The 24,469-nt window shown below is 43.5% G+C and overlaps 1 protein-coding gene across 1 annotated transcript in view; it reads left to right on the top strand.

The window, feature by feature from the left end:
- Positions 1-22,595, top strand: part of LOC129706958 (arf-GAP with dual PH domain-containing protein 1-like) — a 120,690-nt gene extending 98,095 nt beyond the window's left edge. The window contains exons 5-11 of the mRNA XM_055651643.1: positions 6,920-7,032; positions 8,325-8,471; positions 9,949-10,032; positions 11,425-11,487; positions 16,068-16,139; positions 17,356-17,584; positions 20,320-22,595. Coding sequence (XP_055507618.1) covers positions 6,920-7,032; positions 8,325-8,471; positions 9,949-10,032; positions 11,425-11,487; positions 16,068-16,139; positions 17,356-17,584; positions 20,320-20,348 — 737 coding nt within the window. The 3' untranslated portion in view covers positions 20,349-22,595. The remainder of the gene's footprint in view (positions 1-6,919; positions 7,033-8,324; positions 8,472-9,948; positions 10,033-11,424; positions 11,488-16,067; positions 16,140-17,355; positions 17,585-20,319) is intronic.
- Positions 22,596-24,469: the final 1,874 nt, after the last annotated feature.

Genomic DNA, 24,469 nt, shown 5'->3' with positions numbered 1-24,469 from the left:
AACCAGTCTGAAGAAGGGTCTCGACCCGAAGCGTCACCCATTCCTTCGCTCCAGAGATGCTGCCTGTCCAGCTGAGTTACTCTTAGCTTTTTGTGTCTAGCCAGGGTGGTGTGGGTCCTTAATGATGCTGGCTGCCTTTTAGAGGCAGTGACACCTGTAGATCCCTTCAATGGTGGTGAGGTCAGTACCCGTGATGGACCGGGCAACGTTCACCACTTTGTGTAATCTCCTGTGTTCCTGGCCGTTCGTGTTACTGAACCAGGCCGTGATGCAACCAGTCAATATGCTCTCTACTGTACACCTGTGGACGCTCAAGAGAGATTCAGCCAATGCAGCGGTAGATTTGCTAAATCACAGCGCCAGAGACCCAGGTTTGATCCTGACTACAAGGTCTGTCTGTACAGAGTTTGCATGTTCTCCCGATGACAGCATGGGTTTTCTCCGGGTGTTCCAGTTTCCTCCCACTCTCTCAAGAGATGCGAGTTTGTAGGTTAATTGGCCTCAGTAAATTATTCCTAATGTGCATGATAGAACTAGTGTACGGGTGATCATTGGTCAACCCAGACTCAGTGGGCCAAAAGGCCTGTTTCCATGCTGTATCTCTAAACTAAAACTGAAAACTAAACATACTGAATCCCCTCAATGTTCTAAGCAAGTAGAGGCATCGGTGGACTTTATTTATGTTTCCATTCAGCCACAGTGCCAGAGATCTTGTCTTTCACAATATATGTCACGTCTTGGACCTGATCTCTCAGTTGGTGATGACACGGGGCTTTGGTAATGAAATGGATAATGATCCATGCTTACTGGTGTCAGAGAATATTAAATGCTCCATCAGCCAATGGTTCACACGCATCACTTAAACTGAAAGAGAATGACCCAACTAGGATGTTTTATAACGTGCTACCATTCAGCAGTTAATTTAATTTAATTAACGTACCACTTAACAGCAAAATCTGAGACTGACTGAAGGAATATGTCAGTTTTCTTACTTCTAATATTGAGCTGTGCATTCCTTTGTGGTTGCAGTTGTTCATCACTTAGTCAATAGTGTTTTATTGCTTTATGTCCCAGACAGAGCAATGAAGTTCTTACTTGCAGTAGCACAATTGTGTGGGTTTATATTTATATATATATATATACACACCCACATAATATATATATATTTACAGTCAGAGACAGAGACAGAGGGACAATATGTAGTTCAGAGCTTATTTGGAGTTTGTAGTGTCTAATGGCCTGATGGGAGCAGGGAAGAAGTTGCTCCTGAACCTGGACGTTACAATTTTCAGGCTTCTATACCTTCTTTCTGATGGCAGGAGTGAAATGAGAGTGTGGCCAGGGTGGTGTGGGTCTCTGATGCTGGCTGCCTTTTTGAGGCAGAGACTCCTGTAGATCTCTTCAGTGGTGGACGGGGCAGTATCCACCACTTGTTGCAGTCTTCTTCGCTAGTAAGACCATGGCACCTAATTTATCACGTTGCTTTTTCACAAGATTGTTGATTAGACCAATCTACGCTTGAAGTTTCCTTGCACACAGATGACAGATGCCCATGGATGCTGTAGCAACAGTGGTTCTTGATGTTTGAGATTTTCTTTTCCGTTTTGGGGCCGCACTGTGGCACAGCCAGTAGGCATGCTGCCTCACAGCACCAGAGATTCGGGTTCGATCCTGACCCTGGATGCTGACCGTGTGGAGTTTGCATGTTCTACCTGTAACTGCGCGGATTTCCTCTGGGTCCTCCTATTCCCCAACCACATCCCATAGACATGCGGGTTGGTAGGTTAAGTGGCCTCTGTAAACTGACCCCAGTATGTAGGGTGTGGATGAAAAAGTAGGATAACATAGAACGAGTGTGAATGGGAGATCAAAGGTCAGCGAAGGGTCGAAGGGCCTGTTTCTCTAAATTAAACATTAAATTATTTGGTTCCTCCATTCTAGCTTCCTTATATATACGAGCACCATTAAGCTGGAAATAGTACAGAGAAGATTTATGGGGATGGTGCCAGAACTTGAGGGCCTGAGCTATAGGGAGAGGTGGGAGAGGCTTGGAGTGTAGGAAGCTGGGGGATGATCTTATAGAGGTGTGTAATATCATGATGAGAATAGCTAGGGTGAATGTCTTTTACCCAGGGTAAGGGAATCAAAAACAAGAGGGTCATAAGATGAGAGGGTCATAATTTAATACGAAACTGAGGGGCAACATTTTCACTTAGAGAGTTTTAGTTTTAGAGACACCGCGTGAAACAGGCCCTTCGGCCCATCAAGTCCACGCCGACCAATGATCCCCCATACACTAGTTCTATTCTTCCCACTAAGAACAATTTACAGAAGCCAATTAACCTACAAACCTGCATGTCTTTGTGATGTGGGACTAAAACGGACACCCATAAAAGAATCCACGTGGTCACAGGGAAAATGTGCAAATTCCCTGCAGGCAGCACCCGTAGTTAGGATCGAACCTGGGTCTCTGGTCCTGTAACGCAGCAACTCTACCGCTGCACCAGGGTGTTGGGTACTTGGAATGAACTAAATGGTCAGCTCGACATAGATTACAAGACCCACACCAAACCTAAACCAATTAGGAGCAGACGAGGGCATTCGATCCAATTTGTGATCCCAGCTACAAAGACAGATGTGTACAGCAATTCGTTCTTCCCCCGCACAATTAAAGCATGGAATAATCTCCACCCTACTATAGTTACCCAACCAGATGCAACTAAATTTAAAGTAGCTCTTTCTTCCCAATAACCCTTTCTGGCTTAAGCCCTCCCTTCACCACCTCCAGTTTAAATTCCATTTGGAATATTTTGGAGGACCAAGAAACCAAGAACCAAGGGGAGGTAGTTGAGGCAGGTACTATGATAGAATTTAAAAGTTACTTGGGCAGGTGCATGGGTAGGAAAGGTTTGGAGGGATATGGGCTAAACACAGGCAAGTGGGACTAGCGTAGGTGAGGCACCTTGGTCAGCATGGATGAGTTGGGCTGAAGGGCCTGTTCCCATGCTTGGTGCCTCTATGAAACCACCTTTAACGTGGGTTCTCCAAACAGGCAGATCCAATGTTTGCTGTTCCCAGTGGCATGTGTCAATGCTGAACCTCTTCAGGGATGTTCTAAGAGGCTTTGAATCTCTTTATCTCTTCACCGTGTGATCATTTGCCCTCAGGATGCTCCCAATAAAGTTGCTTCTCTGCTATTCTGTCATCAGATATTCTTCTGACAGGTCCTGCCCACCTGATCAGTCATTCTTTCAGCAATGTGTAGATGTGGGGAATAAACAATAGACAACAGGTGCAGGAGTAGACCATTCGGCCCTTCGAGCCAGCACCGCCATTCAATGTGATCATGGCTGATCATCCACAATCAGTGCCCCGTTCCTGCCTTCTCCCCATATCCCCTGACTCCTTTATCTTTAAGAGCCCTATCTAGCTCTCTCTTGAAAGTATCCAGAGAACTGGCCTCCGCTGTCCTCTGAGGCAGAGAATTCCACAGATTCACAACTCTCTGTGTGAAAAAGCGTTTCCTCATCTTCGTTCTAAATGGCTTATCCCTTATTCTTAAGGCAGAAAGGTTTGACTGGATCACAATCTGTGTGTTCGGCATCTTGTCAAAGAGGGCAGCTGGTAGAGCTGCTGCCTCACAGCGCCAGGGGCTCGGGTTCGATGCTGACGTCGGGTGCTGTCTGTGTGTAGTGTTTGCACTTTCTACCCGTGACCACGTGAGTTACTTGCGGGTGCTCCGGTTTCGTCCCAAATACCTCCTCTGACAGCTCGTTCCACGTGCCCATCGTCCTCTGTGTGAAATAGGTTTAAGGTGAGAGGAAAGATTTGTAAGGGATCCCAGGGCAGCATTTGTTTCCACAGAGGGTGTGAACCGAGCTGCCAGAGGAAGTGCCCGAGGTACAGCACAATGGCTGGCAGACAGGCAATAAGCAATTGGTGAGAATGTCATTCAGGAATAACTGTTTCATGGGGCAAGGTTTATTTTTGAGCTTGGCTGGGTTGGAGCACTGCTGACTGCCCGAATTTGTGCCCTGGCACCAGATCAAAAGACCCCATAAATAAAGCACAGCTGCACATGGGTGGGAGGTTGGGGAAACCATGGAGTGATATTGAGCACAGACTCGGTGCTGATGACAATTTTTATTAAACCTCTGCAGTTGGTAAAGGGAAAGACATCCTTTCACAGATATTCCCTTTGATCTATGAGTTCCTCCTCCACCTTTCTTCCAACTGTAAACCCTTGCATCTCTCTTTCCCAGTTCTATCAGAGTGTCTCAGAGCTGAAATGTTCCTTGTCTTTCTTTCCGCAGATGCTGCCAGACCTGCTGGGTTTTTTCCGCTATTTTCTGTTTCAGAGTTTGTGACCCACGTATAAACATATGATTGTGTTGAATGGCTGGGCCGTGGGTCAAGTTAGAGTTATACAGCATGGAAACAGGCCTTTCGGCCCAACTTGCCCACAACAACATGTCCCATCAACACTAGTCCCGCCTGCCTGCATTTGGCCCATATCCCTCTAACCCTGTCCTATCGATATACCTGTCCAAACGTTTCTCAAATATTGTGACAGGAACTACCTCCTCCAGCAGCTCGTTCCTTTCATTTTCACACCACCCTTTATGTGAGAAAGTTAGTCCTCGGGTTCCTATAAATCTTTCCCCCCTCAACTTAAACTTATGTTCTCTGGTTCTCAATTCCCCTACTCTGGGCAAAATACTCTGTGCAACTATCCGATCTATTCCTCTCATGATTTTGTACACCTCTATAAGATCACCTCTCATCCCCCTGTGCACCAAGAAATAGCCTGCTCAACGTCTCCCCCTAGCTCAGGCCCACGAGTCCTGGCAACATCCTCGTAAATCTTCTCTGTACCCTTTGTAGCTTGACAACATCCTTGCTATAAACATGGTGCTCAGAACTGAACACAATACTCCAAAAATTGGTGAATACTTTGAACAAAAGCGTGGTGCTTTGCAAAAGGTTTTCCATGACGGATGTCAAAGCTAAAATAAACCAGACTATAACTCCTATAATTTATGAACTATCCCTTCCTCTGGCTTCACATTTCACACCTTATCTCTCCTTATCTCCTTGCAGCCTTTTGTCTTCTCCCCAACTCTGGCCTTTGTCAATCCATCTGCCAGTCAAAACCCAATGCACCTGTATCCATGTATCGCTTGTGCAGGAAGGAACTGCAGATGCTAATTTAAAACGAAGATAGACACAAAATGCTAGAGTAACTCAGCGGGTCAGGCAGCGTCTCTGGAGAAAGAAGGGTCTCGACCCGAAACGTCACCTATTCCTTTTCTCCAGAGATGCTGTTACTCCAGCTTTTGAGTCTATCCCCATGTATCACTTACCTGGCTTTGCCCCGCCCTCATCTCTCTTCTAGATTCTCCCCCCAACTACAATCATTCTGTAGGAAGGTACCAACCCAAAACGCTAAATATTCTCTCATCAGTTAAAATGAAGCCAAACAAATTTATAAAGGTTCAAATGTTCTTTTGCTTAGTTTTTCAAACATTTACAGCATGTGCAGTGGAACACTCACCTGTGGCTCTCTGTTTAGTTGCAGCAGCAACTATTAAAACACAACACACGGCACTATCCACTATCACAACACAACACATGGCAGAATACACACTGTATGTGTGGGGCAAATACATTCATCAGTTATAGACTGTGAAAATGGACCTTTCAGCCCAACTCAGCCATGCTTACCAAGATACCTCCGGGCGACACAGTGGTGCAGCTGGTAGAGCTCTGCCTCACAGTGCCAGAGACTGAGGTTCAATAATGACCTCCGGTGCTGTCTGTGTGTAGTTTGCACATCCTCCCTGTGACTGTGTGGGTTTCCTCCAGGTGCTCCGGTTTCCTCCCACATCCCACATCAGTCTGAAGAAGGGTTCTGACCCAAAACATCACCAGGCTATGTTCTCCAGGGATGCTGCCTGACCCGCTGAGTTATTCAAACATTTTGTGTCTTTTTTGTAAACCAGCATCTGTGGTTCCTTGTTTCTACATAACTGATCATTTATTGTATTATTGTTTATTGTGCAGTTATTTGTTGTGTTGCTGAGTTAATTCGCCTGTAAAGCTACGGCAAGTAAGAATTTCAGTGTTGCGGTCCTGGTTCAGGAGACAATTAAACACTCATGATCCTTGATGAACTAACTGTCAGCATCATCAGCTTTCTCGTCAATGGGGAAAGTATAGGGAGATAGTGAAACATGGTCTTGTCGGTTAGTCGTGTAGAATTTACATTCATTATCGCATCATACAGTGAGGCCAAATGCTTATGGTCTACAGATCCCTCTTCCCTCCTCTCTTCATCTCATCCTGTCCATGCGACCTTCAAAAACCAAAAAGCAGCAGATGTCAGAAACCTGAAATAAATTCAGAACCTGCTCAAAAACCTCTGGCAACATTTGAGGAGAGAAGCTTGAGCAATGTTATCTGGACAATGAGTGATTAGGAACAGTATTTCTAACATTTTCTGTTTCTATATTAGACTTTTGGCATTCGCCATTTGTTTTTCTTTGATTTTCCAATTTCTCTGAGGTTATCTGGTACAGTTGGTGCAGCTGGTAGAGTTGCTGCGTCACAGGGCCAGAATCTCTGGTTCAATCTGACCTCGGGTGCTGTCTGTCTGCAGTTTGCACCTGCTCCTTGTGACCACGTTTCCTCCCACATCTCAAAGACGTGCAGGTTTGTGGGTTAAGTGACCTCTGTAAATTGCCCCTGGAGTGTAGGGAGTGGAAACAACATAGGTCTAGTGCGCACGGCTGATTGATGGTTGGCGTGGACTTGATGGGCCAAACGGCCTGTTTCATGCTGTATCTCCAGAAACAAAGTCCTTTGCTAATGTGAGGAGAGCGGTGATGCATATCCTTCATCTTGTCATGTTTCATTCAAGGTTACAGAGAAGGCTTTCTGTGGAAGAGAGGGCGTGACAACGGTCAGTTCTTAAGCAGGAAGTTTATCTTATCTGAGCGAGAAGGCGTCCTGAAATATTTCAACAAACATGATGTAAGTTGGCAAATTCATCATCTGTGCTTAAGTATCCTTGTCTTGCCAGTATTGTGATGAAACAAAACCGGTGTGAAACTTTAGTTTCGTTTTAGTTTATTATCATTGTGACATGTACTGAGGTACAGTGGAAAGCTATTTTTGTCGTGTGCTAACCAGTCAGTGGAAAGACTATACAGGATTTCAATCGAGCGGTCCACAGTGTACAGATACAGGATGAATGGAATAACATTTAGTGCCAGATAAAGTCCGGAAAAGTCCGATTAATGATAGTCCACAGGTCTCCAATGAGGTCAGGACCGCTCTCTAGTTGATGATAGGATGCTGGGAAGAAACTGTCCCTGAATCTGGAGGTATACAGTTTCTATACCTCTTGCCTGATGAGAGAGGGGAGAAGAGGGTGTGACTGGGGTGAGACTGGTCCTTGATTATGCTGGTGACCTTGCTGAGGCAGCGTGAAGTGTAGATGGAGTCAGTTGGTTTGTGTGATGGTCTGGGCTACCTCCACGTTTTGGCAGCAACTCTACTGTTGGGGTACTGTACTGCCCCTGGCCTTGTCCTGGCCACACTGCTGTTGTGTATGTGTCCTGGCTCACTCAATCCCTTACACCCACTGATTGTTGAAGGGTTATGGGTAAAAGCCACATCTTTCATTTTGTGACACCTGTCTGCACATCAGCGAGCACCAACTGTGGTCACAAAAGCAGCTCACTGTAGCTTCCAGCTAGCATATACGACTTCTCACCTCCCTCGCCCAGGCTTGCCACATCTGCAGCTCAGCCTGATCATTCGGGTTTTGCATTCTATGAAGCCATTGAACAACAAGGGGCAGCACAGTGGCGCAGCGGTAGAGTTGCTGCCTTACAGCGCCAGAGATCCGGGTTCGATCCTGACTACGGTTGCTGTGTGTATGGAGTTTGTACGTTCTCCTTGTGACCATGTGGGTTTTCTCCGGGTGCTCCGGGTTCCTCCACACTCCAAAGGTGTACAGGTTTGCAGCTTAATTGGCTTTGGTAAAATTGTAAATTGTCCCTAGCATGTAGGATAGTACTAGTGTACGCGGTGATCATTGGCTGGTGCGGACTCGGTGGGCTGAAGGGCCTGCTTCCGTTCTGTATCTATAAAGTCCAGAACATTGGATTTAGAGATAAATAACATAGTTTAAATAAATGTTGTATAATCATTTTAAACGTGACTATTGGGTTTTAAACATTCTCAAATCTGGGAAAAGGATTCTTAACCCAGATAGTTCCAGGAATCCATGTTGATCGTTTGTTTTGTTTGGCCTTCAGGCAAAAGATCCAAAAGCCGTTCTAAGGCTGGAACAAATCAATGCCACCTTCCAACCAACGAAAATAGGGAACCCAAACGGCTTGCAAATTACATATTTAAAAGACAACAGCACAAGGAATATATTTGTCTATCACGAGGATGGAAAGGTATGGCAATGGTACTGTGGAAATTGGAAGAATTATTTTGACACAGGTACAAGAGTTTGAGGGTATTTTGGGCAATATGTGGTAGATTGTGGACACTTGTTTTTATTTTGAAGTTGTTGGTATCTTGGAAAATGCTCAAGTAAGAGTGGACTGTGTGATTCCTAAGGTTTAGTGGGTTCACCAATGTCCATGTTTCTCTGGAAGAACAACTTCTTCCCCTCTATTATCAGGCTTCTGAATGGTCATTCCATAATCTAGAATACTGTCTGATTCACCCCTTCCCCATTGAGGACATTGGACTTTGTCTCAGGAACTGGTGCGCTACAATGCTGAGAAGTATATTCTAGACAATAGACAATAGGTGCAGGAGTAGGCCATTTGGCCCTTCGAGCCAGCACCGCCATTCAATGTGATCATGGCTGATCATCCCCAATCAGTACCTCAGTCCTGCCTTCTCCCAATATCCCCAGACTCCGATATCTTTAAGAGCCCCATCTAGCTCTCTCTTGAAAGCATCCAGAGAACCTGCCTCCACAGCCCTCTGAGGCAGAGAATTCCAACCACTCTCTGTGAGAAAAAGTGTTTCCTCGTCTCCGTTCCAAATGGCTTACTCCTTATTCTTAAACTGTGGCCCCTGGTTCTGGACTCCCCCAACATCGGAAACATGTTTCCTGCCTCTAGTATGTCCAAGCCCTTAACAATCTTATATGTTTCAATGTGATTCCCTCTCATCCTTCTAAACTCCAGAGTGTACAAGCCCAGCTGCTCCATTCTCTCAGCATATGACAGTCCCGCCATCCCGGGAATTAACCTTGTAAACCTATGCTGCATTCCCTCAATAGCAATAATGTCCTTCCTCAAATTAGGGGACCAAAACTGCACACAATACTCCAGGTGTGGTCTCACTAGGGCCCTGCACAACTGCTCTCATTCTGCACTGTATTTGCCTTTGCTCTACCTATTATACTTGAGTTTCACGATTGTATTTAAAGAAGAAAGGAACTGCAGATGTTGGTTTACACAAAAGGAAATAAGGTGCTGGAGTAACTCAGCGGGTCAGGCAGCATCACTGGAGAAAAAGGATGGGTGACGCTTTGGGTCAGAACCCTTCTTCAGACTGAAAGTAAAGGCGAGGGAACTGGAGATAGGAAAAGGCCAGAACTCATTGACGACAGATGACGAAGGAAGGGTGGAGTCCATCATGGCCCATTGTTGGCTGGGAACAAGGTGATAACGAAAGGATACAGGGATGCGAACAGTGGAACTAGTAGAACTACTAGGGTGGGGGACGAGGGAGGGGGGAATACAGGGGTTACTTGAAATTTGAGAAATTAATGTTCATACTGCTGGGTTGTAAGCTGCCCAAGGGAAATACGAGGTGCTGTTCTTCCAATTTGCATGTGGCTTCACTCTGACAGTTAGCCAGACAGTGAGGATGGATAAGCAAGGACTGCTCATACTTTCCTTTTCCTAATAGGAGATTGTTGACTGGTTCAATGCAATCCGGGCAGCTCGCTTCCATTATTTACAAGTGGCATTCCCTGGAGCCAGCGACGCTGATGTGAGTTTTTTAAATGTATTCAAATCGCATTAAATCAGGTTTAGTGTCACATGTTCAAATACAGTGAGGTACAGGCACAATCTTGCTCCATTACAACTATAGCATTACAACCATATTATGGGGCGGCACAGTGGTGCATCGGTAGAGTTGCTGCCTCACAGCGCCGAACCCGGATTCAATCCTGATTACAGGTGCTGTCAGTACGGAGTTTGTGTGTTCTCCCTGTGACCACGTGGGTTTTTATTCCGGGTGCTCCGGTTTCCTCCCACATTCCAAAGACCTACAACTTTGTGGACTAATTGGCTTCTTATTATAGTTTTTAGAGATACGACGTGGAAACAGGCCCTTCATCCATCGAGTTCATGCCGACCAGCGATTACCCTGTACCCTAGCTCCATCCTACACACTAGGGACAACTTACAGAATTAAACTACAAACATGCACGTCTTTTGGAATGTGGGAGGAAACCAGAGCACCCGGAGGAAACCCATGCATTCACAGGGAGAACGTGTTTCTGTAAATTGTAAATTGTCCCTGGTGTGTAGGATAGTGCTAGTATACGGGGCGATCGCTAGTCAGCGCAGACTCAGTGGGCCGACGGGCCGATTTCCATGCTGTATCTAAAGTCTAACATAGAAAAATATAGCGTAGGAAGAGCCCTTGACCCCACAGTGCTCCCCCACCTGCATCACAGTGTTCCCCCACCTGCATCACAGTGCTGCCCAAAGAATTATTCGTTAGGTTTAACTAGTCAGATGGACATGACAGCACTAAAAAAATTTTTTAAAACAGATACTGAAATAAAAATGGAAAATGCTGGAAACAGGTCCGGCTGTATCTGTGGAGAGAGAAACAGTTAACAATCTATAAAACCTTTCACTTCAGCATCATCTCCCTTCACTCTCTGGACACCAAAGGAAATGAAGGCGTTGAGAAATCTGTTGATCTTTCAAGTCTCCTGAAAGAATATGAGAATAGACTGGAATTGCAGCACTGGGACTGGGCCTTTGGCCCACAATGCTTGTGCCGAATATGATGGCAATATAAACTGATCTCAATTGCTATCACAGAATCCATATTCTTTCATTCATTGCATATCCATGTTGCTATCTAAAATCCCCTTAAACTTCACTATTGTACTTACCTCCACCATCACCCCGTGTAAAAGAAAACTTGCCTCACACATCTCCTTTAAACTTTACCCCTCTCACCTTAAAGCTATGCCTGCCAGTATCTGACTTTACTATTCTGAGAAAAAGGTTCTGTCTGTCTACCATATCTATGCTGCTCGTAATGTTATATACTTCTTCCCTCAACCTCTAGCATTCCAGAGAAAACAATCCATGTTTGTCTAATATTAATGCTGATTGTTTTTTTAAATATTTATTTCAGCTGGTACCAAAGTTGACAAGAAATTATGGAAAGGAAGGATACATGGAGAAAACGGGTCCGAAGGTCAGTGAGACTTTTCCATTCTCTTATATCTTTGGATTTTGGGAATGTTTTTAGTTTTAGTTTTAGAGACACAGCAAGGAAACAGGCCCTTCAGCCCACTGAGTCTACATCAACCACTGATCACCCATTCACACTGGTTCTATGTTATTCAACTTGCGTATCTACTCCCTGCACACCAGGGGCAATTTACAGAAACTAAATGACCTACAAACCCGCACGTCTTTGGGATGTGGGAGGAAACTGCGTGGTCGAAGGGAAAACGTGCAAACCCAGGTGCCCCATCTATACTGGGCCCACCTGCCCACATTTGGCCCGTATCCCTCTAAACCTTTCCAATCCATGTACCTGTCCAAATGTCTTTTAAATGCTGTTATAGTACCTGCTTCAATGACCTCCTCTGGTAGGTCATTTCATATACCCACCACCCTCTGTGTGGAAACAATTGCCCCTCAGGTTCCTATTAAATCTTCCCTCCTCACCTTAAACCTCTGTCCTTTGGTTCTTGATTCACCCAATCTATTCCCTTCATGATTTTATACACCTCTATAAAATCATCCCTCAGCTTCCTGTACTCCAAATAATAATGTCCCAGCCTGCCTAACCTCTTCTTACAGCTCAGGCCCTCAAGTCCTGGCAACATCCTCGTAAATCTCCCCTGCACCTTTCCAATTAATGGCCAGTGTAAAGGGGTGAGAAAGGGTCTGGCAAGCAATCAGGGCAGCTGGTAGAGCCGGGTTCGATTGTGACCACAGGTGCTCTCTGTGTGGAGTTTACACGTTCTCCCTGTGACCGCATGGGTTTCCCACCCACACCACAAAGATATGTGGGTCTGAGAGCCACTGTAAAAATTGCCTCCAGTGTGCAAGGAGTGGGTGAGAGAGTGGAATAACATAGAACTGGTGTGAACGGGTGATCGATGGTCGGCGTGGACTCGGTGGGCCGTAGGGCTATAAATACATCGGGGAAACCGGGTGACTATCTGCACTATCGGTCCAGATACAAGGTCTTGACCCAAATTGTCGACCATCCTTTTGTCTCCACAGATGCTGCCTGACCCACTGCATTCCCCTGGCGGTTAATTAAATATGCTCCATGTTAATTAAACCTTTGTCCCACTCAATTACAACTTGCTTGTTATAAGTAGCGGAAACTGATGTATGGGACTGATATCAGACAAGATTTGACATGGTGCCATCTGTTTGGACAGCTGCTCATTTATCAGCGATGTACTTACGAGATCCATATTGATTAATTCCTTTGTCAAATCAATTATTTTTGCAAGTAGGAACAATATTTTTACATCAGCTGAGGATCAGTTGGTCAGTTTTAAACCAGCTCCATTTCACTCTCGTTTCCATTGATGGAGATATCTCGGGGACTCCCGGGCACCCGGCTATTGTTGTTGTTGAAAGAGATGCTGAGGTCACAGATTCTCTCCTGCTCTCATCATCAAGAGGACCAGACCCTCTTTCAGCTCGTTGGCTCCACCTGCTGGTCAGTGCTATTGAAGCCCTGAATTCACATTCCTCTGAAAGAGTCAGAGCCATAGAGCTATACACCGTGGAGACAGGCCCTTCGGTCCACCTTATCCATGCTTGACCAAGTTGACATTCTGTTCTAGGCCCATTTGCCCGCGTTTGGTCAACATCCCCCTCCACCCTTCCCTACCCATATGTCTCTCCAAATGTCTCTTGAAAGCATTGTATCCGCTTCAATAGCTTAGAGTCATACAGCACAGAAACGCCCTTCAGTTCAATTTCCCCTTGCCGACCAAGATGCCCCATCTACGCTATTCCCACCTGCTCACATTTGTTCCATATCTCTCTAAATAAACCTTTCCTACCCAGAGCAGCTTCTTCCCTTCAGCCATCAGGCTTTTAAACACTACAAGTCTGAAGAAGGGTTTCGGCCCAAAACGTTGCCTATTTCCTTCGCTCCATAGATGCTGCTGCACCCGCTGAGTTTCTCCAGCTTTTATTGTGTACCTTTTAAACACTACAACCTCATAAGCTCTGAACTACAATAGACTATTATTATTGCACTGTTATTGTTTGTTTTTTGAGTATGTGTGTATGTGTAAATATATATATACATGTGTGAGTATGTATATACATACACACTGAACATTATTTTCTCTCTCATTTATCATATTATTTATTATGATTACATATTCTGTTGTGCTGCAGCAATCCAGAACAAGGGGTCATAGTTTAAGGATAAGGGGGAAATCATTTAGGACCGAGATGAGGAAAACTTTTTTCACACGGAGAGTGGTGAATCTCTGGAATTCTCTGCTGCAGAAGGTAGTTGAGGCCAGTTCATTGGCTATATTTAAGAGGGAGTTAGATGTGGCGCTTGTGGCTAAAGGGATCAGGGGGTATGGAGAGAAGGCAGGAACAGGATACTGAGTTGGATGATCAGCCATGATCATATTGAATGTTTTCTATGTTTCTATGTTTCTAAGAGTTTCATTGTTCTATCTGGGACATTTGACAATAAAACACTCTTGACTCTTGATATGCCCACAACTCGTGAAAAAGTTGCCCCTCAAGTTCCTATAAAATATTTTCCCCCTCACCTTAAACCTATGCCCCCTGGTTCTTGATTCCCTCATCCTGGGTAAAAGAGTGTGTATTCACCCTATCAATTCCCCTCATGATTTTCTGCAAAACATGGAAAGACTAGAATCTAACCAACTTAAAGGAGTATAAAGCTTCTTCCTGGCCAAAGTGGTGCAGGTGAAAGAGCTGCTGCCTCACGAGTGCAGAGACCCGGGTTTGAAGCTTACCTCGGATACTGTCGGTAATAGATTTGCACTGGGGGTCTCCGATTTCCACCCACATCACAAATATGTACAGGTTTGTAGGTCAATTGGTCTGTAAATTGCCCCTAGTGTGCAGGGAGTAGATGCAAAAGTGGGATAAGGTAGCACTAGTGTGAACGGGTGATCAATGGTCAGCATGGACTCGGTGGGCTGAAGGGACTATTTGGATGCTGTATCTCTATACAAAATGTTAGGAGATTTACAAAGAGTAGAGGAATGCCTTACAGTGCCAGAGACCCGGGGTCAGTTGCGACAACGGTTTGTTTGTACATTTTCCACCTGCATGGGTTTTCTCCGGAACCTCCGGTTTCCACTCTCACTCCAAAAACATAAAGGTTTGTAGGTTATTTGGCTTTGGTAAAATTGTAAATTGTCCCTAATGTGAGTAGGATAGTGCTAGTGTATGGGAAGATTGCTGGTCAGTGTAGACTCGGTGGGCCGAAGGACCTGTTTCCGCGCTGTATCTCTAAAAATTAAAAATAAATCTACAGAGGGTATTACTGTCCTGATGGTCATTCTGACTGCAACGGGACTCTGTACAGATGTTCCAGGCCTAAGTTCCAACACTGCGGTTATTGTTAAGAAATGCTAGCTTTAGGATAACAGAAGAAGTCTGAGCGGGTGATCGATGGTGGGTCGAAGGGTCTGTTTCTATGCTGTAGCTCTAAACTAAACTAAGTTCCTTGCACAACTGTTGGCTTAGTGTAAGGACTGGGACAATGATAGGCGGGCCTGTAAGTCTGTTTCATATCTGCTTGTGATTCCTCTGTCTCCCTGACATCCAATTAGTGGCATTGTTGAATGAATTAAACCGTAGTGAACGTGACAATATTTCCCCGCATGTGTTATAAACTCCACCTTTCAGTGCCAAAACAAATGCTACAAAATCCCACACAGAGTGCTCAGCGGGTCAGGCAGCAGCTCTGGAGAACATGGATCGGTGATGTTTCGGGTCAGAACAGTTCTTCAGACTTTGTTGCTACAAATCTCCCTTAAGTGAAACAAAGTTTGAATCCTTATTTGGGATTCAAATTGTTCATTGTATCGTTGAGGAGATTTGGTTGAATAGGCTGTGGCAGCTTTACTGCAAGATGCCCACAAGTGTAACGGAAGATCTGGAAGACCACATATTATTCTAAGTCTCCTCTCCGGCAGTGTGATTTGAAGCATGTTATTTAATACTTTCTTGAGTCATCCAATTAATTTGATGATTTGCAGTCCGTTGGGAAGATTTAGGAGCTGTGAATTCAGATCACTGCATCGCTAAATACTACTCACTAGCATCCAACGCTTTTCAAAGTCTTATGCAATTCTTTGGGTTTCCCCCGAAAGATTCTGGTTTACACAAAAAGACACAGTGCTGGAGTAACTTAGCGGGTCAGGCTGCATCTCCATAGATATTGCACGTCATAGTGACATTTAAGTCTTTTAGTAGCATTTAAGAGGCTTTTAGATAGGCACATTGATTTACAGATTATGGGATAGGGATTACAGGCAGGCAAAGGAGATTTGTACTTGAGTATGAACTGCTTGTGTCTATGCATGGTGTATCTGATCCGTTTGGATAGCATACCAAACATAGCTTTGCACTGTATCTCGGTAAACGTGACAAAAATAAACCTAAACGTTTAACTTGGCATCATGTTTCCCACAGATATTGTGGGCAGATGGGCCTGTTCCTGTGCTGTACTGTTCTATGTTAATTTTCCAGTGGTAATCACACCAGTATTTCTAACCTTGTTCTGCTTTCCCCCAGCAAACGGAAGGGTTTAAGAAACGATGGTTCACACTGGATGACAGGAGGCTGATGTATTTTAAAGACCCATTGGTAAGTACGGCACTATGTACAGTAACTCAGCAACATTGTGGAGCTAACTTGATCCTTTAGCTAAACATTTCCATTTGGGCGGCATGGCTTTTTTTTACCAATAATAATTTTAACCAATTATTTCCAAAGATTCTATGTACAATACAAGATAATAAAAACAAACCATAATACAAAGTAAAACACATATTATTAAATACTGAATATTAAATAACTATTTCACAATCCTTATTAAGGATACATTCCACCCCCATCCCCCCCCCCCCCCCCCCCCCCCCCCCCGCAGTGCTCAATGGTCCCGTAAATCCCCCAGGGTGCCCATGGACCGTGCAGCCCAGTGGCGCTGTGGTAAAGCTGCTATCTTACAGCGTCATAGACCCGGTTTTGATCCTGACATCAGGCGCTGTCTGTGTGGAATTCCCATGTTCTCCCTGTGACCGCGTGGGTTTTCTCCGGGTGCTCCAATTTCCCCCCACAACCCAGAGACGGTTTGTAGTTTGATCGGTCTCTGTAAATTGTCCCTAGTGTGTAGGGAGTGGATGTAGAAGTGGGTAACACAGAACTAGTGCAAACGGGTGATCAATGGTTGGCGTGGACTCAGTGGGCTAAAGGTCCTGTTTCTATGCCGCATGTTTAAACTCTAAACCAGTTCAAAAGTGCTACCTAAATCCATTTAAGCTTGGTGGTCCTCTCCTGTAATAAATTCTGTATGTTTCTCAATGTAATGAAAGAGAGTCAGATCCTAGGAGTGAAACTGGTCTTCTCTAGTCACTAACTCCTTTGCACACATCTTGTCCTTCTCTGGACAATCAATGGGCATTTCTGAGGCCCGCTTCAATACAGATCAAAGGGTTTATTAAAAATAAAAACAATCCATTTACAATAGCAGCACAGTGGCATAGCTGGTAGAGTTGCTGCCTCACAATCCGGGTTCAATCCTGACCTTGTGTGCTGTCTGTGTGGCGTTTGCACATTCTCCCTGTGGATTTCTTCCGAGTTATCGAGTTTTCTCCTATATCCCAAAAACGTGCAAGCCTGTAGGTTAATTGGCCCTCTGTAAATTGCTCCTAGTGTGTGGGAAGTGGGAACACAAGTGAGATAACATAGAACTAGTGTGAACGGGTGATCGATAGTTGGTGTGGTCCTAATGGGCCAAAGGGCCTGTTTCCACTACTGTATCTTTTAATCAATCAATCAGTCCACGTTGTCTTGTTTGCAGGATGCCTTTGCTCGAGGTGAAGTGTTCATCGGAAGCAAGGAGAACAGCTACAGCGTTCTGGACGGTCTTCCTCCAAATACCCAAGGAAACCATTGGCAATATGGAATCACCATAGTAACCCCCGACCGAAAATTCCTGTTTGCATGTGAGACAGAAAATGAACGTCGTGTTTGGATGGAAGCATTTCAGAAAGTTATTGACAGGGCAATGTTGCCCCAGGAGTATGCAGGTAAGGTTACAGCTATGCTGCTCAGACACTAGCCTTACGGCAGCCAAACTAAGTATTAAAGGATGAGGGGAGATCTCATTGAAACTTACTGAAGAATGAAAGGCCTGGATAGAGGGAATGTGAAGAGGATATTTCCACTAGTGCAAGGGTTCCCAACCTGGGGTAAATTACCCCAGGGGGTAAATTTCGCCTACCCAGGAGGTAAATGTGTTGATTCTGGATTTGTTAAAAACAGTATTTTAAAATGTCCCCTTTCCCGGTTGCTTTATTATGGTAGACATGTAAACTCAAATTACTGAACAAAACAGGATGGGGGTAAATTTGCTTTTGAAAAGTTGCCAGGGGTAAACGGGACGAAAAAGGTTGGGAACCCCTGCACTAGTGGCAGTGAGAGAGTCTAGGACCAGAGGGCACAGGCATAGAATAAAAGTATATACTGTACCTTTAGAAAGGAGATGAGGTGGTATTTCTTTGGTCAGAGGGTGGTGAATCTGAAATTCATTGCCACAGACGGCTGTGGAGACCAAGTCATGGGGTGTTTTTAAAGTGGAGGTTGACAGGTTCTTGATTAGTAAGTGTGTCAGAGGTTACATGGAGAAGGCAGAGGGAAAGATAGGTCAGGCATGATTGAATGGTGGGGTAGACTTGCGGGGTTGAATGGCCTAATTCTGCTCCTGTGACTTCTGAACTTATGAACATAAAAACGGGCATTTATTCTGCACTCTAAGCATTGGGAGTGTTTCAAGGCACATACAGGTGAACTGTGCAAGCAAGGTGACGAGAGACTGGTCAGCATATATAGAATATAGATCAGTACAGCACAGCAACTTTGGCCCACAATGTCCGTGCCGAACATGATCTCCTCCCTACTACATGTGATCCATATTCTTCCATTCCTTGTGCCTTAAAAGACTCTTAAACATCGCTATTATATCTACCTCCAGCACCATCCCAGGCAGCACGTTCTAGACACCCACCACCATCGGCATAAAGAGAAAGCCTTGCCCCGCACATCTCCTTTAAACTTTGCTTCTCTCACCTTAAATCTATGCTCTCTAATCCTTGACATTTCCAGGAAGGTGGGTGGGCTTGCGACTGGAACCAGAATCCGGATTTCTTTATTTCCTACTCCCTCGTAAGTCACCGTGTTAGCTGGAGAATGTATTTATTATTTTGCTGCAGAATTTATTTTTGCTGCATTATGTGTTTAAATAAGGTGTGTTAGACCTTGGCACCACCAAAGTCTTGAGAATGCAGCACAATCGGAGGTTTACTACACATAGCAATGTGTGGTCAGCTGCATGAGAAACTCTTGAGAATTCAAATGTGAGAAACGATCTGGATTGTGTTCAAACAGATCAGATTGGTTTATCTTGCCATAGTGTACAGCACAGACATTGTGGGCCCAAGACCCCTTCCTGTGCTGTACTGTTCTATGTTCTAACCGCTGATATTCCCCACCCCAATCACCAGGCCCTTAATTACTTTTAATAGTTTTCAGCATCAACCTTTAGTCATTCAGTATGGAAGGAGGCCTTTCAGCCCAATTTGTCCATGCTGACCAAGGTGCCCCTCTAAGCTAGACCCATTTGGCGTATATCCCACCAAACCTTTCCTATCCATGCACCTATCCAAGTGTCTTTACATGGTGTTTTTGTACCTGCCTCAACTACCTCTTCTGGCAGTTCATTCATTATACTAACCCAACACTTTAATGTGCATTGTTTCATACAGCAATGCAGCTTTATTGCAGTGTAAAACTTCAGTTTTGAGTCATTAAGGTGCGCACATATTCAGTTCTACTCTTAAGACCAATCTGCTACCTTGTCTCCTGCGTTGCTTTGCATCACTCTTATTGCAGAGTGGAACATGCCTGTCTTGCAGTCTATTCATAAACCACCTTCCTTTCTTGGGTCAGCCTCTTCCACTTACTTAAACCCCTGTTCAATCTCTAACATCTGCTGCTTTGTTGGAAGTTCACTGATCTGAAACATTGCTTTCCATTTCCTCCTTCATCGATTCTGCTTGACTTGCCACTTCCTGGTTTCAGATCAAAGGATTTGTTAAAAATAAAATCTAGACCATTTAGACAGGTGGCACAGTGGAGCAGCTGGTAGATCTGCTTCCTCACAGCGCCAGAGATCCGGGTTCCATCCAGGCCTCGGACCCTGTCTTTGTAGATGTTGCACATTTTCCCTGTGTGGGTTTGCTCCCACATTCCAAAGACGTGCAGGTTTGCAGGTTAATTGGTTAGTGGATGCGAAAGTGGAATAACATAGAACTAGTGTGAACGAGTGATCGATGGTCAAAAGTGTTTAATTGTCATATAAACAAATGGAACAATGAGTCTTACTTGCAGTGCTGTCTATCAAGTCTGCAAACACAAGGTCACAGGTAACATAAACAAAATAAATACATTATTAACAATACTAGTGCAAAAAAAAAACGTGGTCCTCAGTGTAACCAAAATAGTCCATAGTTAGTGTCGAATAACCTGATGGTTGTTGGGAAGAAGCTATTCTTGAACTTGACAGTCACCGTTTGAGACTCCTATGCCTTCTTCCCAATGGTAGGAGTGAAATGAGTGTGTGGCTAGAGTGATGTGCGCTTTGATGATTCTAGTTGTCTTTATGAGGCAGCGACAGTTACCTGAAGGTCCTGATCCTTACAATCAATCATTTTATTGTCAAAAGATGCATGTTCAAAAAAAAAACTTTTATTTCTTTCTCTTTCAGTGGAAGCACACTTTAAGCACAAACCATAAGAGACCCTGGGTTTTGGAGACTGTGACTACATTTGCAACATTACCTAGCCCACAAGGGCCCATCTGAAATATGAATTGGTTTAGTATTTGTGCAGCCGTTTGTTTCCTCCGCCACCATCCTAACCAGCCTTGCCTTCCCGCCCCAATCTTGTCTCCCGGTTTCCAGCAAAGTGAATCTATCAGACGAACGCTGGACTGTGGCAGGAAACGAGGTTGAAAGTGATGTGCATGTCGCTAAGCAGTAAAATTAAGAGCATGTATTCCACCTCTTTATTTGGGAAGCTCTCAGAACCAGGTTTACAAAAACACTGCATGACTTTTATACGTTAATATTTAAACCCTGAATGCACCCACCAACAATAAGACACGATAAATCCAACATCAAAAAGCTTTCTTTTTAAAGAAAACCCATTCTCTTGTTTCATGTACCCACCTGTAACTACCCATTGTGTTAATTCTCTATAAGACGCCAGTTAGAAATATGCATTGTTCTTAACGGTCTTGAATCGATTGTACTTAAGTGTCTGAAGTAGAAATCAAAATGAACTGTACGGCCTTTAACAAACAATGAATCTACTGTACATGAGGAAAATAATTCCAATGTCCGTAAAGAGATTTTGTGTTAATCGTGATTGTAACTATTCACCTACAAGACTTGAAATTCTAGGAGCCCTAAATTTAGTGCTCCTAAATAAGTGCATTTTCTTCAGGCTGTCTAAAAAAAAGTAACTGGTGTTAGTGCAAATGAAATAGTGTGACTTGATTAAAAAAAAACTAGTATGTCTCTGTGATACTACTTTTTATCATAAAATGGATACTGCTTGAATTAAATTGTCTAGCTGTTTACAGAGGGAGTGTTCCCACAGAATTGTCTGCTGCAATTAAATAGTGCAATGCTAATTAGTTACTCTAAATGGCCGAGTACAAAGCTTTTAGTGATATGTTGTATTTTGTGCTGTCTGTCAGATTATAGTGTAATATATAATTACCATGCTAAACAATGTAAAAACAAAACCTCTCTACACACTTTCAAACTTCAGCTATTAAATGTGCTTTTCTTGTTTAGAATTGATGTAAAGAAAATCTGAAAAATTAAGTTGTGAATAAGTTTGTGTAATTAATTCATCGGTTATTTTTTATTCACTTGGGTACAGCCACTTTGATAGTACATTAAATATTACACTAAACGCATTATTTGTACCTCCACAGTGGGACCAGTAATCTTTTCTGAGATTTAATCTCAACCCAATAGATTAAAATAAATCCCTAAAGTTCTAAACAAAATGGGATACTTGCGTAAAGTTTCTATGAAAGCAGTATAAAGTTCTTACATGCAAAAAGGTCTTGAGTTTGAACATCATTGTGTGGTTAATGTGATGGTTTACGCTAACACAGTTAGGGTAAGGATTAGCTTGAATGTAGTTCTCTGTTTTGGAAGGGATATGAGTGAATGTTGAGGGGGATTTTGTAATGGTTTTTGATGGCATGAAAATTAAATTATATCGATTGATGTGGAAAAGAATTGCTTTGTACAGGTGTACTGAGTATGCTGCATATTCCATCAGATGCTTCATATTAGCAGCCTTCAGACGAGCACAGGACCTGTAGAGAGGAAAGATAAGTTCTCTGTTGAAACCCCCAGATGTCAATAAGTCTGATATCTGCTTTATTGCAAATATAAAACCAACTTTAGATTCTAATTTATATATTGTGTTAAAATCGTATGTGCAATCTGAGCTATTTCAGCCTCTTTTTCTCCCTCTCTATATAAGGTGATATAATATGACAAACTGTAAGTGAAATGTAAAACTGGAGTAGCAACATCTTCACTTTGTTCCTTCTTTTTCATAGCTATTAGGATTTTTTTGCCCCAGTTGATCCATCAAATAAATTATTTTTTATCATTGATATTTAATGTTACACATTGCTGACAATAAACTGGTTAATTACAGAGAAGCATAAATTACTGTTAATTACTTGAATGATGTTATATAACTGAGAGGTTAAACTACAGTTAAAATCCTGATCATTGCAAGAAAGAATGAAGTTGAGAGGATTATTTAAAGCATAAATGTCATGTTAATTCCATGAATATTTTAATATTTGTATTTGATTATGGAAGTAATACACAACCTGCAATGGAGAAAAATGGTGCTGAAATGAAATGCTTATTAAAAATTATACTTTGTATGTTAATTTGTTTCGATTAAAGAAAGTCATGATACTGGTGCACAACGAGACATAATATATTGTAGTAATTGCACTTTATTTCTTTGGACTGGAGGGGTGGGAGAACCGTGATGGGGGGACTGGAAAGGTTTGCGCAGAGTGGTGGTGGGGGGAGGGGAGAGACTGGGTAGACGAGAAGGGATGAGGTGTTACCTGAAACTAGAGAATTCAGTGTTCATGCCATTGTGTCATAGGCTACCCAAGTGTAATACAAATTGCTGTTCTTCCAATTTACATGTGAGGAAGGGATGTTGGGGGCTGTTGCCCTTATGAGAAAGATATACACAATTATACCCAAAATATCTACGCTTTCCATTTATTTATAAGCAGGTCATTGTCCAAGGATTAAGAACCAGTTTAAGCTATGAGAAACAACTTTCTTTCCTCTCCAACTTTGTGTACCAAATGGCTTTTTCAATAATCTAGTAACTGAAGATGTTGTTACTGAAGCTATTAAAAATAACAAAGTGCTGGACTAAGCAGATCAGGCAGCATCTCTGGAGAACATGGATAGGTGACGTTTTGAATTGGGACTCTTCTTCAGACTGAAGAATCTGACCTGAAATGTCACCTATTCATGTCCTCCAGAGATGCTGCTTGACCTGCTGAGTTACTCCAGCACTTTGCCTTTTGTTGTAAACCAGCATCTGCAGTTCCTTGTATCCTGTATTTTACTTGTGATGAGGAACCAGTCTCGAATGTGCATAATTTTGCTGCCAGTCCTACAACATAACCACTGTGGTTGCATTAATGTGGAACTATTAATTTAATAATACATTTAAATAAACCACAGCAAGATATTTAAAACGAAACATTGATCCACATAAGGAAACATTGAAAACAATGACTGAACCTTAGTGAGATGTTGTTTTCAGCAACTGTAATGACATAGCACCCTTCACATGGTAGAAACACCCAGAGGCTCCTCATAGAATTGATGAGCCATCATTATATTATATCAAATGCCAAAATCATGGTCAAAGTGCAAAATGCAAATAGGTTAAAAATATTAAATAAATTAGGAGGTAGACACAAAATGCTGGAGTAATTCAGCAGGTGAGGCAGCATCTCTGGAGAGAAGGAATGGGTGACGTTTCGGGTCGAGCTCCTTCTTCAGACTGATGTCAGGGGAGGGGGTGGGATAAAGATAGAAAGTAGGCGGAGACAGTAATGACCCTGTCCCACTTAGGAAACCTGAACGGAAACCTCTGGAGACTTTGCGCCCCACCCAAGGTTCCCGGGGGTGCCCGGAGGTTTTTGTCAGTCTCCCTAATGTTCGAAACTGGTTTCCGCTTCTTCTATGTTCCGGCGATTATTTCAAAAAATTCAAAACCGGCCGCGACTAAAAATAGGTTGCCGTTTTAAAAATCGGTCATTTTTTAGTAGAAGCCGGTTGCGATGCTAGTTGAAGGTGGTTGCCGGAGGTTACAGGGAGTGGAAGGTAAGACCAAGGTAAGACCTTCCACTACCTGCAACCTCCGGCAACCACCTACAACTAGCATCGCAACCGGCTTCAACTAAAAAATTATCGATTTTAAAACTGCAACCTATTTTTAGGTTTTGAATTTTTTGAAATAATCGCCAGAACATAGAAGCGGAAACCACTTTCGACCATTAGGGAGACTGACAAAAACCTCTGGGAACTGCACAGAAACCTTGGGTGGGGCGCAAGGTATCCAGAGGTTTCCGTTCAGGTTTCCTAAGTGGGACAGGGGCATAAGACTAGTAGGTGGAATGGGAAGGAGAGAGAAAGCAAGGGCTATCTGAAGTTCAAGAAGTCATTGTTCATTCTGCTTGGGTGTAAATTACCCAAGCAAAATATGAGGTGCTGTTCCTCTAATTTGCATTGGGCCTCACTCTGACAATGGAGGAGGCCCAGGACAGAAAGGTCA

The sequence above is a fragment of the Leucoraja erinacea genome, chromosome 20, assembly GCF_028641065.1.
Source record: "Leucoraja erinacea ecotype New England chromosome 20, Leri_hhj_1, whole genome shotgun sequence".
Lineage (NCBI taxonomy): Eukaryota > Metazoa > Chordata > Chondrichthyes > Rajiformes > Rajidae > Leucoraja > Leucoraja erinaceus.
This window is presented reverse-complemented; position numbering and strand designations above follow the sequence as displayed.